Raw genomic sequence first — 18,264 nt, forward strand, 5'->3', positions numbered from 1 at the left:
AGCCAGTCAGAGAGCACGAACCCCCATGTGGAGGAGACAAATTAAATAATTAAAATGTCATTCTCACCGTACATTCCTGGATGAAACAGTTACACTTCATATGCACTGTAGGCTATGGGATGGTAGCTAGCTACGTGCACAGACGCAATGCACACAACACCAAATACTTCCTTAGCTTGCTAACTAGCTATGTTGTGCTAGCTAGCGAATATGCTAACGCTAGCTAAACATTTGGCTATGGGCTGGCACTGGCCGTTTAGGATTATGGAAAGTGAATTCAATTGTTTATTTGTCATCTTGCTAGGTAGTTATCTAGCTGTGGCCATATGGCTATTATCAACAAGGGTCTTCTACAACTTAGCAAGATGGCTTTGAATCTAAACCAAAAGCAATACGCACAGATATGCATTGCCAAACATAGCTACTGTCACCTTCTGGTTTGGAGTATTTTAATAACAAGGATGAGTGGCTGACGACTTCCAAGGTGTTTGCTGTGTGAAAACAAAAGAGATTGACTGCCGACACTGTTCAGAGGTGCTAAATACTGTCGGCAGGCGAACATTTGACAATCCTACCACTGTGTCTGAGCTTTTAGATACCTATGCTGTTTCTGTGATCTGTGGCATTCTCACTCTGTCTCTCACTCTCTCCCTCCCTCCGCCCCAGACCTGTTTGTTGCGGTCTTTCCGAGCGGAAGTGTACACCTGCCCTGCATGTCGCCACGACCTGGGGAAAGATTACATCATGGTCCTCAACAAGACTCTACAGCTGCTGTTGGACCAGTTCTTTCCTGGCTACAGCAAGGGCCGATGAGGCCACACACACTACATGTACATGGCGACACACACATATACACACACACACACACACACACACACACAGACACATAGATACACACATTTGCACTTACACAAGTAGTTACGCAAATAACATACCGATGATGCACACATACAAAACCTACGTAAGACATACATTGGTACACACATACATGCCACCTGTTGAACTTGGACTGTCCCCATTTAACTTCACCAGCCTGAAATCATCCATGCCTCAGAAGACCTCTCCTGAGCACCACCTAACCCTGCCATGGATTCCCTTCCTGGGTACCACCACTCCTTAACCCCCCAAAGGGTTCCCTTCTTCCCAAGCCTTCCACGTCCCCAGTCCGCAAATACTTAGGAGTTCATCACCTGTCCATGTGAGGAACAGCCAGCGAGGATGCTAATGCTAACCATAGCCATGTAGAGAATATATGGCTGTAACGCTACGTAGCCTCCAGGGGGAAGGTGCCTGAAGTCAGCACCTATAGGGGTCAGGGGTTTGGGGTCACAACCTAGGGAAGCGGGATGATGGGAAATGTAGTGTACAATGTTAGTTTTTTTTTGTGTTACTGGTCAATTTGAATTTCAGCCTGTTCCTCCCTTTCTTCTTCTCTCTGATCTCTGTTCCTTTTTTGTTTGTTCTCGTGGTGATGTCCTTTTCGTTCAAAGAATTCAGGATTTTTTAAAGACATGCAAATGCAAAATGTTTTAAATTAGGCTATGGTCTCTAAAGCAGCAAACTGTGATGTGCATTCCTTCCTACTGCTCAAGGCGCAAATATACAGAACAGAAAAATAATTTTTCTCTCTTCTGTATCGACTCGCAAGCTAATAGTTTCCTTCTCCTCAGTGGGCTTTGCTTCGTCCCCACCGTCCCTAGGGTTGCAAGATTCCGGTAACTGCCCAACATTCCAGGTTTTCCAGAAATCCCAGTTGAAAGATTTGTGGAATCAGGAGGGAGAAAGCAGGAAATCCAGGAATCCTTCAACTGGGATTTTTGGAAAAGTTGTAAGAATTTTGGGAACATTTGCAATCTTACCTGCCCCCAGTCGTGTACTCTACCTACCACTGCCGTGGACTACAGTAACTGTCTAGTAGTCAAGTGGACGCTTCGCTTCAGCTTTAGTGTTGTGTTCTGTTTTTTTTTTTGCACTTATTGAAGAAAAAAAGATGTTGAAAATAAAAAAAGTAATGTTTATAATTTCCTATCATGCTACTACAACATATGGCATTTTTCTATCATTTTAGTTGCCTATTCTATTTTAGTCATTAGTTATTATTTTATGTGGCAACCTTTACCTGCTGCTGTCAGCCTGATTGAAGAGTTTCATTGCTTCATATTGTGATCTGAAATTTTATACATGGTATAATAATACTTGATATGCACCTATTAAATATTTTGATTCCAGAAAAAACGACTTTCTGTTCAGTTGTCTTCCAGCCCAAACTGGGCTTCTGCAGGCCTCAGCGGAAACATTGGGTTCTGGCTGCCATTCATGCCAAGAGGATATATCTTCCCCTCTGCTCCCATCACTCTACCTCATATTCAGATTCCACCTAGTTTCTGCTATATTGCTGTTACATAGTGCTATAGCATCTGTGAAGAACTGGAGAAACTGGCCTGCGTTTACACAGGCGGCCTAATTCTGATCTTCTGCCACTAATTGGTCTTTTGACCAATCCGATCAGATCCTTTGCCAATAATTGGGCAAAATATCAGAATTGGACTGCCTGTGTAAAGGCAACTTATCTATATATAGGTTAGTCTGAGATTGAGAATGTTAATGCGTAGAGGCCCCATGTATAGGTAGGTACCTATTACCTACTCGACAACTCAGCTGATCAGTGTAGTAGAGCCACAGCCAGGCGCTGTGCTATGGCCTGGTTACTATATGAAAATGTTTCTACGGTGAAGTGTAAATGGTCCCGAACGCTGAGCTGAGTATACAGGATGGAACGTTAGACTTTCTGTGCCACTGACTGCAACGTAATGATTCCACTTTTAAAACCCATACAGATAAACCCATGGAGAAGGTGATCACAGAATGAATTAGGGTAGAATAGAGACAGGTTTTCTTGAGTAGAGGATTTCACCTCTGGATTCTGCAGGTGATATGGCATACATACAAAGAACATGAGATGTCGTGGCTCTGCAACGTTTACATTTTAATGATCAGAGATGAACCCATTGAGAAGGTAGTCACTGTCTGACTAAGTTTGTCTTTGTAAAGGGACTAGGGAGAGAGGATTATTTCACCCTTGGATTCTGCAGGTGAAACTAAATCTTGACTGAGGATTTCTCACCTTGATTGTGCAGGTAAAACGCCATACATTCAAAATGGTGCAGGTGATAACGAGGAACATTGTTATTGACCTTGTGATGAGCTGCCCCCTAGTGGAGTAACATATTACACTTTTCAAGTCTCCAATAGTACACTATTTCGCTTACTGCACAAACATTACTAGGGCTGTAATTCTGATTCTCTACCCTTCTCCTGAAGTGTGCACTAGTATGCATTTAAAAGCATTGGACTAGCTGGCATTTCAACCACATTCTTCACACCAGTTCATTACTTTAAAATCCATGGGGGGGGGGGGGGGGGATGTAGCCCTAGTGTGCAGACAAGGGCCTTTTCTCAATCTCTTGATTCTACACATCCTCAAAATGCATCGGAAGGCCCGAAGGGAGTGGACCTTGACCCTCTTCCTCCAAAGCAATTGATACAGCAAAGACTAATTTATTTAAGCCATGGAAACCATTTGAACAACTACAGCTGCGTTACACAGGGAGCCCAATTCTGATCTTTTGCCCAAGTATTGGCACAAGCTTGGATTTGTCAACACCAATTTGTGGCATAAGATCAGAGATGTTTGAACTGTCCAAATGTGTTATTGCAAAGAAATACTGAAGAGTAACTAGCATTCAACTTGTCAACTTCTGGAATAAGAACCACTGCCCCATAATCATGCAAATGTGTCACATCTAAATGTAAAGTGCATTAACAAAGAACAAGACTTTGCAGAATAGGGAGAAGGAAAAAAAAAATCCATAAGATGATGTATTGGAGACAAGGAGGCAATGCTATTTTTCTTACTTTTATTATCACAGGAGCACAATAGGTACCACTATGCAAGGTGAACATCAAACTTAAACTCCACGAAGAATCAAAAAGTTAAACGGAATGCTAGTCCAAAAAATAAAAAATCGAAACATCACAGCAATTTTATCCAAACAATGGTACAATCATTTTCAGATATACATGAAAGAAAAGCAAAAAGGACTTGACGTTTTTTGGGGTTGCTTTGAACCAATCAATCCATCATTTTACATGATATTTACTTCTCAAATTGAAGCACTCAAACCAGTTACACATAACAGCATTCACATGTGCTAAAGTTTAAAGGGCTATTATCCAGCAATGAAATACCAATATTGGAGCTTTTTGTTGTTGTTGCTTAACAGCAATGTTTACACACATTACAACATTTGTCAGAGGACTTGAGTGCTTTATTATCAAAAGGTTTGTCACAAAGGTGGGGCGGAAATGTTTTTATAGCTTAGCCAATGAAATAAAAAGCTTATCGAATATAGCTAATGAAATAAAAGCATATATCTTAGCCAATCAAATTAAAAGCTGGAGTACCCAAGCGTAAACCTGATGCTGTGTTTTTTTTTTTTTACATTCAAGGAAAAAAAAAAACCTCCTTCCGCCTATCAACACAAGAATAAAACAAGACAATCGGTTGATGATAATAGTTATGAGAATTGCAATATGCTCAAAGTCCGTAAAAACATGGTTCCCTCTTAAGTAATGAACAAAATACCAATGAAAGCTAAATAAAGAACTTAAAGGGGTGAAAGAGAGAGGAGAGAGAAATGTCAGCCAAGCTGTGAAACTGGGGGATACAATATCGAAACTAATCATCCACTTCCTTTGAACAAAAGCATGGAAGGCTGTAAGCACTTGGGTCACATAGGAGAGTGGGGTTTGGTGGAGCAGTGGGTAAGGGGTAAGCCTGGATCCCAAACTGAATTGCTCCGTTTCACACAATTGTTTCACTTCACAATTGTGGTCATCACAGCATGGCCATCAGACTTCAGTCTGGCTGAACCATCTCTTCATTGAAACAGTTTGTGAAACAATAGTGGAAACAGCATAATTCAAGTTGGGATCCATGCTAGGCAGGGGGCTGTTCCAATAAGCAGGATCAATGTGTTACTTAATCAGCTAAATGTCTTAACTAAACATTTGGAAATGACTTCATCTTTCCTAGAATATAGAATTGAAATGGTATGACTGACTTAACCAATAAACCCGTGCTCGGGTTTAGCTTTCTGAATAAACCAGAAAAATCTAAAAGATGTGCCTATATCTGGCTGTTTATCAAAGTTAGCTGGCTAAATTGATGATTCTGTTTCCTGGAACACCCCACAGGGGTCAGAGCTAATCCTCATCGGAGGAGGAGTCCTTGTCGAAGTTGTAGGCCATGAAGAAAACGTCAGGTCGGAGTGGGACAAGGGCATGGCCCGGTTTCACTATCTCGAAGCCCAGAAAGCTGAATGTGCGCACAAGTTTAGCTGTGGGGACACACAAAGACACATATTAGAAGAAATACCATCAAGGACGACCTTCCATCATAAACAGTGAACTCTAAAAGTATTGGGACAGTGACACATTTTGTTATTTGGGATATTCCTGATTTTATCGTGAATAATGATGAGTGAGAAAGTTAGATGCACAAATATCATACCCCCAAGACATACTTGACCTCTCATTATTTCAATAACAGGGGAGGTTGGCATTTTGGGAGGTAGGATGTTTATGTCTGCAATTTTTTCACAATTCATTCAGGCATATCCGTGATCATGGTAGCATCCACATTAATGCAGAAGTGTTTAGAAACATTCTATTCTTATTTACAATAAAAGTGACTCCAAAATGGCACACTAGTTTATTTATCATTCATTTCTTTGGGCACAAAATAATCTGAAACACAACCAAAACAAACAGCAAATGCCTCCAAGTTTGTCAGGTCACAAGCTTGATGTAATCACTGCGTGCAAGGAATATGGGACCAAATACTAAACGTTGACTACTTTAATACACATACAAGTGAATTTGCCCCAAAACGTTTGGTCTCCTAAAGGGGGGGGGGGTGAGATACCTAGTCAGTTGTACAACGGAATTCAACTGAAATGTGTCTTCCGCATTTAACCCAACCCCTCTGAATCAAGTGGATACCACGAAATTGGGGAGAAAAAGGGGTAAAATAAATGAAATAAAAAAACATGTTACTGTCCCAATACTTTGAGCTCACTGTGTGGATGCTTATCTATTGAGATCATAGGTTTGGTGGACACGCTTATCATACCGCGATCATCTCTATTCTTGTAAAAGCAGACGAACACGCTGACAACTTCAAGATGTTCTTCCGCATACTCTAAAAGAGACGCAAAACTGTAGAGAGAGAGAGAGAGAGAGGTAGGCAGGGCTAATTAGACAACATGAGATTATACACACACACTTTCACATACAGAGCACAGGCACACACCTCTCCTTGCTGCCCTCGGGGAGCGGGTCCATCGGTATCTCCACATACAGAGCGTTCCCGCTCAGCACAGCGCCCCAGTGGATCACCTTGGAAACAGTGGGGCGGCTCTGGAAGCGGAGTATCCCGGGGCGACCGTTCCCCGCCGGCTCCTCTGTCACAGTCAACTTCCGGTCCTAGAGAACCAAAATGGGAAGGAGGGAGCGTTAATCAATCAATTCACTTGAAGAAGGGATCATTAATGAACCAACTCCCTGGGTGACTTCAGGATTGTGTTCACTAGGGCACACCAACAACATTTTTGCAATTGAAAAGTGATATCTATTTTAATTTCAAGCAGTACTTCACTTTATATGCAAATCCGGCTAACAGCTTCTAAAAGGGCTCGGTAGAGGTTTCGGCCAACCAAATAATTATAAATGAGTAACAGCATTTTCCATTCGTGCCGGTCCTCAGCTAATCAGCCGGTACCAGACTGATTTTCAGCTGGCTACCTTTTCCACTTCATACTAAATTAGGGTACTTTTCATTTAAAAGTTTCAATTGGCTAGCTTGTCGACCCCTCTCCCGCTAGAGTAGAAGATGTGTATCGTTCAGCAACCTATCGATAGCGCCTGTCAGTCACAAAGCAAGCGATGACTGGGAAACTCACTTCTGCCGCCTGATCGCCTCCCAGTACAATGTGCAGGCGCTGTGGTTGGTTTCAGCCAAATTGATTTACATGGAGGAGGGAGAGAGCATGATGCTTGTGAATTTGCACGTCCCATGTAATGTGGTAACAATGAGTTGAAATCCACGATTTAGCCTAACTATTATTTTCTAGGAAATGTTTTTTATTTTGTGTTTCACATAGCCAGCCACACAGAGTCGTGGCGCATAGTATGCTATAATTGACAACTGAACAGCAAGTGTTGACTAGTTTATAAAAGGTGTCAAACTGCCTGAATAAAGTCGACCTCCTATACCCCTTTGCCATTCATAAATCATGCAACGTGATTATATATATCCATGGTATCACATCGGGACAATTAAACCAAAGGATTTCCGAGCTTACCTTTCCTAGGACATTGAGGCTTGCCAGGCAGTGACGAAAGTGACCAACTCTCACCTCGCTAGTCAGCGTATCCTACCGAATATTGACCTTAATAGGGAAGCAACTAAATGTATTGAATTTGCTTAAGTTTATCATGATGGAAACAGAACATTTTTCAGCCAACTTTCCAAATGTTGACTAAACAAAATATGCTATAGACAAGGTGGGATCTTCTTGTGTCTGAGAAATGTTGGTGGAAACACTGCGTAAATACTTTTTACAATAACCACCATATCGAAGTAAACTTCGAGTCACATGATGACATGTGTGGTCCTCCCACTACGACTCGTTGGGAAAGCATGCAGTTTATTAGGGTACAGATGAAACAAGTTACGACCGTCACAGGTTGGTGAAAGTGGAGGCGATGAGCTTGATGCTCCTTTCCAATAAATATTGATGGGTCTTATTCAGTTGACATGATCATTGATGCTTGTTTGACAAATAAAACTGATCTCGCTCTTTTGTCCATAATAATTTAATTATGTAGGCTATACCCGCACTGTATCTGCAAGGCTGTTGGCTAAAGCGCACATGCCATTACCAGAGAGGGCACACTCGCTATATAAAATGTTTTGTTTATATTATTTATATCCCAGGACAAATTAGCCAGCAACATCAAGATAGCTAGCTAAATGTCCATGAATGTTTCATGTGTTTCGACCTGTGCCCAAATTAATATTAGTTGGGTCAGAGTGCGCTTCGATATTTCAACCTGCGAGCCCTGATCGAGTCTGGTGCAGATGGACAAAAATCAACACGCGCGTAATGGCGCTCACATGTGCGTGCTCGACTGCGTAACGGCTCAGACATGGCAAAGCAATTGCTGAATGTCTCAAGCAATGGTGATCTAAATGACATATGTTTCATAGCTCTATGATTAAAAAAAATGCAACCAACGCACTTCTAGACCTAAAATAAGTAATTGCGTGGAAGTCAAACATTTGTTTTACATCGGAGGCAGACATATTGCATACGCTCAGAACGTCAAAAATGTACCCCTTTACATAGTCCTTATCCCCTTGTCTATAGGAGGGATGCATGCTGTTTAAATGGCCCAAATGTTGATTTTGACATTCACAAATCTAAAGTAATAAAAGGTGAAATAGTGTGTAGATGTTCCTAAAACAAATTATAACTACAGTACCAGTCAAAGGTTGGGACACACCTACTAATTTAGCTGTGTTGTGACAAGGTAGGGGTGGTATACAGAAGATAGCCTTATTTGGTAAAAGACCAAGTCCATATTATGGCAAGAACAGCTCAAATAAGCAAAGAGAAACGTCAGTCCATCATTGCTTTAAGACATGAAGGTCAGTCAATCTGGAAAGTTTCAAGAATTTTTCAAGTGCCGTCGCGATTCATTGGAGTTACCGGCATCAGGAATTGCAGCCCAAGACATCTCAACATCAACTGTTCAGAGGACACTGCGTGAATCAGGCCTTCGTTGTCGAATTGCTGCAAAGAAACCACTTCTAAAGCGCACCAATAAGAAGAGACTTGCTTGGGCCAAGAAACACGAACAATGGAAATAACACCAGGTCTGATGAGGTCTCATCCTTTGGTCTGATGAATCCAAATTTTTTGGTTCCAACCGCCGTGTCTTTGTGAGACGCAGAGTAGGTGAACGGATTATCTCCGCATGTGTGGTTCCCACCGGGAAGCAAGGAGGAGGTGTGATAGTGCTTTGCTGGTGCCAAGGTATGTGATTTATTTCAAATTCAAGGCACACTTAACTTTTGTCACTAAAGCACCTTATACCACCCACCACTGCGACTTGTATGCTCTAGTCGGCTGGCCCTCGCTACATATTCGTCGCCAGACCCACTGGCTCCAGGTCATCTACAAGTCCATGCTAGGTAAAGCTCCGCCTTATCTCAGCTCACTGGTCACGATGGCAACACCCATCCGTAGCACGCGCTCCAGCAGGTGTATCTCACTGTTCATCCCTAAAGCCAACACCTCATTTGGCCGCCTTTCGTTCCAGTACTCTGCTGCCTGTGACTGGAACGAATTGCAAAAATCGCTGAAGTTGGAGACTTTTATCTCCCTCACCAACTTCAAACATCAGCTATCTGAGCAGCTAAACCGATCGCTGCAGCTGTACATAGTCTATTGGTAAATAGCCCACCCATTTTCACCTACCTCATCCCCATACTGTTTTTATTTATTTACTTTTCTGCTCTTTTGCACACCAACCTGTACATGACCATCTGATCATTTATCACTCCAGTGTTAATCTGCAAAATTGTAATTATTCGCCTACCTCCTCATGCCTTTTGCACACATTGTATATAGACTCCCCCTTTGTTTTCTACTGTGTTATTGACTTGTTAATTGTTTACTCCATGTGTAACTCTGTGTTGTCTGCTCATACTGCTATGCTTTATCTTGGCCAGGTCGCAGTTGCAAATGAGAACTTGTTCTCAACTAGCCTACCTGGTTAAATAAAGGTGAAATAAAAAATTAAATAAAAACCAGCATGGCTATCACAGCATTCTGCAGCGATACGCCATCCCACCTGGTTTGCACTTAGTGGGGCTATCATTTGATTTCAACAAACACACCCAACACACCTCCAGGCTGTGTAAGGGCTATTTGACCAAGAAGGAGAGTGATGGAGTGCTGCGTCAGATGACCTGGCCTCCACCATCACCCGACCTCAACCCAATTGAGATGGTTTGGGATGAGTTGAACCATAGAGTGAAGGAAAAGCAGCTAACAAGACAAGTGTTCAGCATATGTGGGACCTCCTTCAAGACTGTTGGAAAAGCATTGCAGGTGAAGCTGGTTGAGAGAATGCCAAGAGTGTACAAAGCTGTCATCAAAGAAAAGTGTGGCTACTTTGAAGAAACATAAAATACATTTTGATTTGTTTAACACTTTTTTGGTTAGTTTCATAGTTTTGATGTCTTCGCTATTATTCTACAATGTAGAAAATATAGAAAAGCTCTGGAATGAGTAGGTGTGTCGAAACCTTTGACTGGTGCTGTATATAAGGACACATTATGAAGTTTATTATTAAAAATGTTGTTTTATCATATATTTGTATATGTTTTATTATACTTTCGTGAACTAGATCATATGTGTACTTTATTGTTGAAAAGTGTTGTTTTTTTCTCAGACATAAATAAGCAATTCAAGGTGAAAGCCAAAGGTCTAGTTTTCTAGGGGGGGAAACACACTTCATGAATAAGATACTGCCCTCTTGCTAGATTGATGACTAAAGCCATAGTTAAAACCTTGCAAGACGCCTGTCAGCTCGACTGGTTAAAGGTGAAATACGCAGAAACCACTAAAATTCTAATAGTTTTCCTAATTTCAGTTTGTGTGACCAAACAAGCTATGTAGAGAACCATTGTAACATCTTAACCGCTGTGAAATACAGTATATATACAAAAGTATGTGGACACCCCTTCAAATTGGTGGATTCGGCTATTTCAGCCACACCCATTACTGACAGGTGTATATAAATCGAGCACACAGCCATGCAATCTCCATAAGAAACATTAGCAGTAAAATGGCCTTATCAAAGAGCTCAGTGACTTTTAAAAAGTGTCACGGTCATAAGATGCCACCTTTCCAACAAGTCAGTTTGTCAAATTTCTGCCCTGCTAGAGCAGCCCCGGTCAACTGTAAGTGCTGTGATTGTGAAGTGGAAACGTATAGGAGCAACAACGGCTCAGCCGCGAAGTGGTAGGCCACACAAGCTTACTGTCTTCGGTTGCAACACTCACTACAGAGTTCCAAACTGCCTCTGGAAGCAACGTCAGCACAATAACTGTTTGTCAGGAGCTTCATGAAATGGGTTTCCATGGACGAGCAGCTGCACACAAGCCTAAGATCACAATGCGCAATGCCAAACGCCGGCTGGAGTGATGTAAACCTTGCCGCCATTGGACTCTGGAGCAGTGGAAACGTGTTCTCTGTAGTGATGAAACACGCTTCACCGTCTGGCAGTCTGATAGACTAATCTAGGTTTGGCAGATGGAGATGCTACCTGCCCCAATGCATAGTGCCAACTGTAAAGTTTGATGGAGGAGGAATAATGGTCTGGGACTGTTTTTCAAGGTTTGGGCTAAGCCCCTTAGTTCCAGTGAAGGGAAATCTTAACGCTACTGCATACAATGACATTCTAGACTATTCTGTGCTTCCAACTTTGTGGCAAAAGTTTGGGGACAGCCCTTTCCTGTTTCAGCATCAAAATGCCCCAGTGCACAAAGTGAGGTCCATACAGAAATTGTTTGTCGAGATCGGTGTGGAAGAACTTGACTGGCCTGCACAGAGCCCTCAACTTAATTAACCCCATCAAACACCTTTGAGATGAATTGGAACGCCGACTGCGAGCCAGGCCTAATTGCCCAAAATCAGTGCCCGACCTCACTAATTTTCTTGTAGCTGAATGGAAGCAAGTCCCTGCAGCAATGTTCAAACATCTAGTTGAAAGCATTCCCAGAAGAATGGAGGCTGTTATAGCAGCAAGGGGGAGACCAACTCCATATTTTGGAATGAGATGTTCGACGAGCATGTGTCCACATATACTTTTGGTCATGTAGTGTCTTTTCAATAACCAAAAATATTGTATTTTAGCTGTTTGAAGCTGGTGTACAAAACCGAATGTAAAAGACAAACGAAACTTAACAGGAATCATAGAAATAGAGCACATAGAACATATCTACCGCTTCTTACACTTGCTTTCAATGAGAATGACATATCTATAAGTCACATTTCTATGTGCATTTGGTAAGGACGCCCAAAAAGTTACATATGCAGCTTTAAATTGTAATATCTTAAATATATTTTTGCAGTATGCAATGAGTGTGTGTCATGTCCTGATGTGTCAGAGGAGTATGTATAATATGAAAGATTATATTATGGTTGCATTTGCATGAGCGTTGTTAAATGTGTGTATGTACTCACAGAGTAGAGCGGCCGAGCTGAAGGAGTGTGATCCCGTTGACCATTCCCTCGCCCACCTGGGATCTTCAGGGGTGGGAGAGGGGCATCAGGAGCACCACAGAGGCCCCGGACCGCGGGTACTACAACAGTGTAGGGACAGGCTGGACAGGGAGACACACATATTAATCTTTAATGGTTGTTTTTAAGCTTTTGATTGCAATAGGACTCTTAAATCTTGTGTTCCCCAGTGTATTTTAATTATTTGGTGCAATACAGGCCAACGTATCAAGTGCAAGTAAAATTGGTAACCAAAATACTGATTGTGTGATTTAATTCACCCTCAAAGCGCATTATAGTTGGAACTGTTGTCCATGTAGGCAGTGGCGTGTATTCATGGATGCCAAGTGAAGCCCGGCTTCCCCCCAAACAATGTACCAGGAAAAAAAACCATACAATTGTCTCTTTCGTATCTCTGTTTCATAAATGTTCCTTCAATTCACAGGAAGCTTAATGTATCTCACCAGAGAAAGCATCAGAGTGAGCAAAATAGAGCCCCTCTGTCTCTGTAAGCCATCTATCTGATGCTGTCTGGTCAAAAAGAGTATGACATTGCCGCCACCTGTAGCATTGAATGCAATGGAAACCAGTGAGCATTTGGCCTCCCTTGATAAAAAAAAAAGAAGAAGTACAAAATAGACAATCGGTGTTGAGCTAAACTGTGTGCGCTCAACTGTGAATGGTCCTGGCGCACCAAAAAAATAAAGTGTCAAGGATAGACAGTTTGGATTTGGCTTCACTCCAATCACATCTACAGCAAATCGTCATCGAGAGGAGATTTTTGTAAAAATTGTTTCATCGTTGTCCTCTGGTGTCTAGCTAGCTAGTTAAAATTGGCCCTTTCCTAAATTAGCCATGGATGGAGATCGTGATTTGTTTTTACTTCATTCTCTGTACTGACCAATGATTATAACAGCGATTTTGCTCCAAACATAAACTCATACATTGTGCTCCTGGCCTGAGGGAATGTAAATTCAATATGTGCTCGATGTAGTAGGCTAATGCTAGCTCGCCTGGCACATTTATGCCCTTGAAAGGAAGTTAAGCTAGCGAGCAACCATTTTAGCCAGGTATCCTAGGACAACAAAAAATAAAAGCATGTGCTGTATAACTGAGTCATAGACATTTCGTCAACATGAAAAGGCAGAGGATGGCATTGATGTTTCCATACAAGTAGGGTGAGTCAACATGTTTTTTCTTTTTGCACAAATACACAGAAATCAGAACCACAGACATCCACATCATATCTGGCTTACGTTGATTGGACCAAATTGTTTTAGGCATTTTTTAGTTGTCACTGTACTAAGCATAAGTGATTCGATGATGAAGTTGAAATGGAGCTGGAATAGTCGAGGCAGCTCCAGTTCTCTTTGCGACTTGCGGTAACTCTATCTAAATCGATAGTTGTTTAATAGTCCGAAAATGTAGGTCACGTAACTGTTTGTTACATGCAATATGCTTTGTGGACTGTACCAAACAGAGGTTGCTCTCCGGTTTTGTGATGAAACAAAAGGTGTGGTTTCATTTACTCTACCACTGGGTCTTCTTATTGTCTCGGCCTTAGGCCTATATATCACGGTCACAAATAGTATTGGTCACATACACATATTTAGCAGTTATTGTGGGTGTAGCGAAATGCTTTATCACAACACATAGGATGTAATATGGCTTTAATTGTTTTCTCTGGGTTGATTTGACCCACACACCACTACTGCATGTAGGCTATGTGAGTTCACCACCTCCCTTTATAATTGTGATACTCATCGAAAGGCGAGGTCGGTACAGGTGCATCAAAGCTGGGACCAAGAGACTGAAAAATAGCTTCTATTAAATAGCCATCATTGCCGGCGTCCACCTGGTTATGCAACCCTGCACCTTAAGAGACTGCTGCCCTATGTACATAGACTTGGAATCACTTGTTAACTTCAATAATGTTTACATACTGCTTTACTCATCTTATATATACTGTATTCTATTCTACTGTATTGTAGTCGGTGCCACTCCGACATTGCTCAATCTATTATTTATATATTGTTAGAAACTACTGCACTGTTGGAGCTCGGGAACACAATAATTTTGCTAAACCAGCAATATCAGCTAAATATGTGTATGTGGCCAATACAATTTGATATGGCTTCAGTGTGACATATTTTGCCCTATAACCTAAACAAATTGTATTATTCCAAGGCAAAACTACATCACGAATAAACATAATCCACCATGTATGTGATGGATAGCATTAAATGGCACACGGCAGGTTGCCTAACGCCCTTCGAAGGGGACATCTGGAGGCTGCCTTGCATCAGGAGGGCACTAGGATGGGTCATTCGCGAACGAACGACTCTTTTTGAACAGGTCTTTTTTGGTGAACGTATCGGTGAAAGAGCCATTCATTTGGCTCCCTGACTGCAACTACTGCCGTTTGATCAAAAAAAAAAAAAAAAAAAGACGTTTTTCTGCAGATAAATTACAAAATAATTAGCTAAAAAGAGGGTGAACCCTCACCGCCTAAACAATAAATAGTGGGGAGAGCGTGTCAATCTGGTCCTCGCAAGGGAACATTTTATTTGAACGCGCATTTCACGATCTGATAGCTTACCTTTTGGGCTATACGTTGGATATCTGTACTCTTTCCAGGGTTCTAGCTAGGTCAATTTTCAAGCATTTTGAACAAAGAGCCGTTTGGGAACCGGCTCACCGAAAATACTCGGAATGCACCACGATGGGGAAAACGTGCACGACGAGGAAAAACGTGCCCAATCTAAACTGCGTATCTGCCCGATGACAAATTAACTTGGTCAAAAAACTGCCAATGATCGCTACAAGTCAAACGTATAAATAGCACATGTAATAATGAATTAATCCCACGTAGATATGCACAATTATTTAATTCATTCATAGGGGTTGGCTGATTAATTCAACAATACTTTGACAATATGACTCCAATAATGTTTTGGGTGCATCATTTTGAGGGACGAATAGTATAACGGTATAACGTTACAATGTAACCGTAAGAGTTTGTGACGTCAAAAATGGAGGAATGACGTTGCGTCACTTGGGCCTTTTGATTAATAATCAATTGTGTTTAGAGAAAAGGTTACAATGGACGTGGATTCCGCGTGTTTCTTCCGTTTCAAGTTGCTCACTCATGAAACAAGCCATTCTAATGACCGTTTCATTTCGGGGCCTTTTAACTCGTTGACCTGCGAGTCAACGGTAGCTAGCTACCTGACGATGCTATGCTTTCAGGTGGCAAGCTAGTTACACAGCTAACGTTAACTCATCTCATCTAGCTAAACTACAAAACGACGTCATTGGCAACCATTGAAACAAATGGAAATAAAATGGTTGAGGTGTTCCGTTTAAAAAAAAAAAAAACGTGGTGATGGATATAGCTAGGCTTCCTAGAGGACCTTGATAATGTAGCTAGGTTTTAGCCTCGGGCTAGCTAGCTTAGAATAAGCTAATGGAGAGGACTAACCTTAAACAATAACGTTCTAATTCTTCACTCCAAATTAAATGTAGGATATGTTTCATCGATTACTTATCTAGCTAACCAGTTGTGGACAAATATAAATATTTTACGTCATAAGAAATTAAATCCCAGTTTATATTAGTGGCTACTTCCTCGTCACTGAAAAAAAGCACCATCCCCCACTTCACTTCGCTATTTTCTCCCGTCTTCACTTACTTGCCAATCATGTCACAAATATTAACGTTACTACTTAAATCCGCCATTGTAGTACAGAACTGTGGTTTTCCTTCTTTCTCGCGAGCAAAGCAATGACTGTTTAAGATCCGCTGGAGGTTGGATTTTACCATCCGGCCTCGGAGAGAGACACGACTGGCTTCTGACTGCTCGCTGCAATGGTCGGCTGAGGAATAGCGCTTGATCACTTCTGAACTCCAGCTATGAGCTACGTAGGGGAAACAAGCGATACGTAGCTAGTTAGAGGTGAAGTTAGCTACATGGGGGCGTCTTCCCTGCAAGTGGAAAAATACCACGGCAAGTAAACTAACAAAGACAGACAGCAGGGTTGATGTTTGTCATCAAGGTGAGACGAGTTGAATGTGCAGTCTCCATGCAACATTATAATTAGCCTTTCAGTTACATTTCATTTGTTTGAAAGGTACAGCATTATTGATGGCTTGAACACAGTGGGTGAATAGGTGAATTATAACCTGGCTTTATTCATATTATTGTCAATTTAATGTAATACAGTAGCTACATATTTGTATAGGTTTGCATATTGTTCCTTTAGCCTCCCCAGCAGTATAAAATACCACTTTGCCTCCCCTGCAGTATAAAATACTACTTTGCCATAACAAACTAGACATTTTGGCGAAAAACATTTTCTCTGTGAACCCAACAGTGGACTGGAGAGACTGCATACCTATGTTCTCGCTGAGCAGGTTAATCTCCTTGGGATGAGGATATAGCCTTGGATTGTTTATCTGGCTCTAAAAGGTGTCAATGTCAGTACGTTTGGTGGATAAGCTTTGAGGAGTAGCTATTTATCTTGGATGCTATTACCAGAAGCAAAGCAAGAATATGTTCCAAATGGCACCCTATTCCCTGGGTGTCATTTGGAACGTAACCCAAGACAAGTCAGTGCTTAAATTGACCTCAGTGACTTTTTTTTTTATACCTTGGAGTAAAACATAACATTCATACATAACTCTGTTGAAAGACTGACAAAGCAACTGGCCTATACCCATTGCCTCATCCAATCTGGCCACTGCCATTATGATGTGTACTTACCGCTAGTCTTATATTGGTATGTGAAGCCTATGGAGAGAAATGCAGCAACATTCATGCTTTAGGCTGATTAATTTCCTTTCATGTCTTTAGCCAGCCCCAAATCAAAATGCCAGACTATGCTTATCATATTAACCATGGCATGAACTGGGTACTGTCCCAAATGGCACCCTATTTCCTATATAGTGCAGTACTTTTGACCAGAGCCCTATGGACAGGGTGCAATGCCTAAAGTCTTTCAGTTCATAATAGCCAACTTGTTGTGATGTTGAGCGGTCTGCTGCTTGCTCCAAGTAAGGGTAGCTGCAGCCCAATATGGTGAGTGGGTGTGTTGAAAGTAGTGGGTGTATGGAATGCAAATCAGCTAATTGGGCAGATTTGTTGCCACTCAAGACTGTTTGGCATGGCTGACTAACTAATATTGATAACCGTCTAGATGTCACCTTGATACATACAGTACCAGTCAAAACATTGGACACACCTACTCATTCAAGTAGAAGACCACTGTGTTCATCAAAACTATGAAATAACACAAATTGAATCATGTAGTAACCAAAAAAGTGTTTAACAAATCAAAATATATTTTAGATTCTTCAAAGTAGCCACCCTTTGCCTTGATGACAGCTTTGCACACTCTTGGCATTCTCTCAACTAGCTTCACTTGGAATGCTTTTCCAACCGTCTTGAAGGAGTTCTTATTCTAAAATGGATTACAATAATTCCTCATCAATCTACACACTATTCCCCATAATGACAAAGCGAAAACAGGTTTTTAGAAATGTTTACTAATTTATTAAAAATAAAAACTGAAAAACCTTATTTACATAAGGCCCTTTGCTATGAGACTCAATTGAGCTCAGGTGCATCCTGTTTCCATTGATCATTCTTGAGATGTTTCTACAACTTGATTGGAGTCCACCTGTGGTAAATTCAATTGATTGGACATGATTTGGAATTGCACTCACCTGTCGATAAAAGGTCCCACAGTTGACAGTGCATGTCAGAACAAAAACAAAGCCATCAGGTCGAATTAATTGTCAGTAGAGCGCCGAGACACGATTGTATCGAGGCACAAACCTGGCGAAGGGT

At 41.5% G+C, this 18,264-nt stretch overlaps 2 protein-coding genes across 4 annotated transcripts in view; one reads left to right on the forward strand and one right to left on the reverse strand.

The window, feature by feature from the left end:
• Positions 1-2,225, forward strand: part of LOC110523961 (E3 ubiquitin-protein ligase UHRF1) — a 49,084-nt gene extending 46,859 nt beyond the window's left edge. For all 3 annotated transcript variants that reach the window (XM_036977691.1, XM_036977693.1, XM_036977692.1), the window contains one exon: positions 667-2,225. In XM_036977691.1, the coding sequence (XP_036833586.1) occupies positions 667-813 (147 nt within the window). In that variant the 3' untranslated portion in view covers positions 814-2,225. The remainder of the gene's footprint in view (positions 1-666) is intronic.
• Positions 2,226-5,184: 2,959 nt separating this feature from the next.
• On the reverse strand, positions 5,185-16,276 carry oaz1b (ornithine decarboxylase antizyme 1b). The gene is given in 5 exon segments (NM_001142780.1): positions 5,185-5,399; positions 6,194-6,279; positions 6,374-6,546; positions 12,381-12,520; positions 16,108-16,276. Coding segments are annotated over 5 exon segments (663 nt in total). The 5' UTR covers positions 16,239-16,276; the 3' UTR covers positions 5,185-5,265.
• Positions 16,277-18,264: the final 1,988 nt, after the last annotated feature.

The sequence above is a fragment of the Oncorhynchus mykiss genome, chromosome 5 (assembly GCF_013265735.2).
Source record: "Oncorhynchus mykiss isolate Arlee chromosome 5, USDA_OmykA_1.1, whole genome shotgun sequence".
In the NCBI taxonomy this organism is placed as follows: Eukaryota; Metazoa; Chordata; class Actinopteri; order Salmoniformes; family Salmonidae; genus Oncorhynchus; species Oncorhynchus mykiss.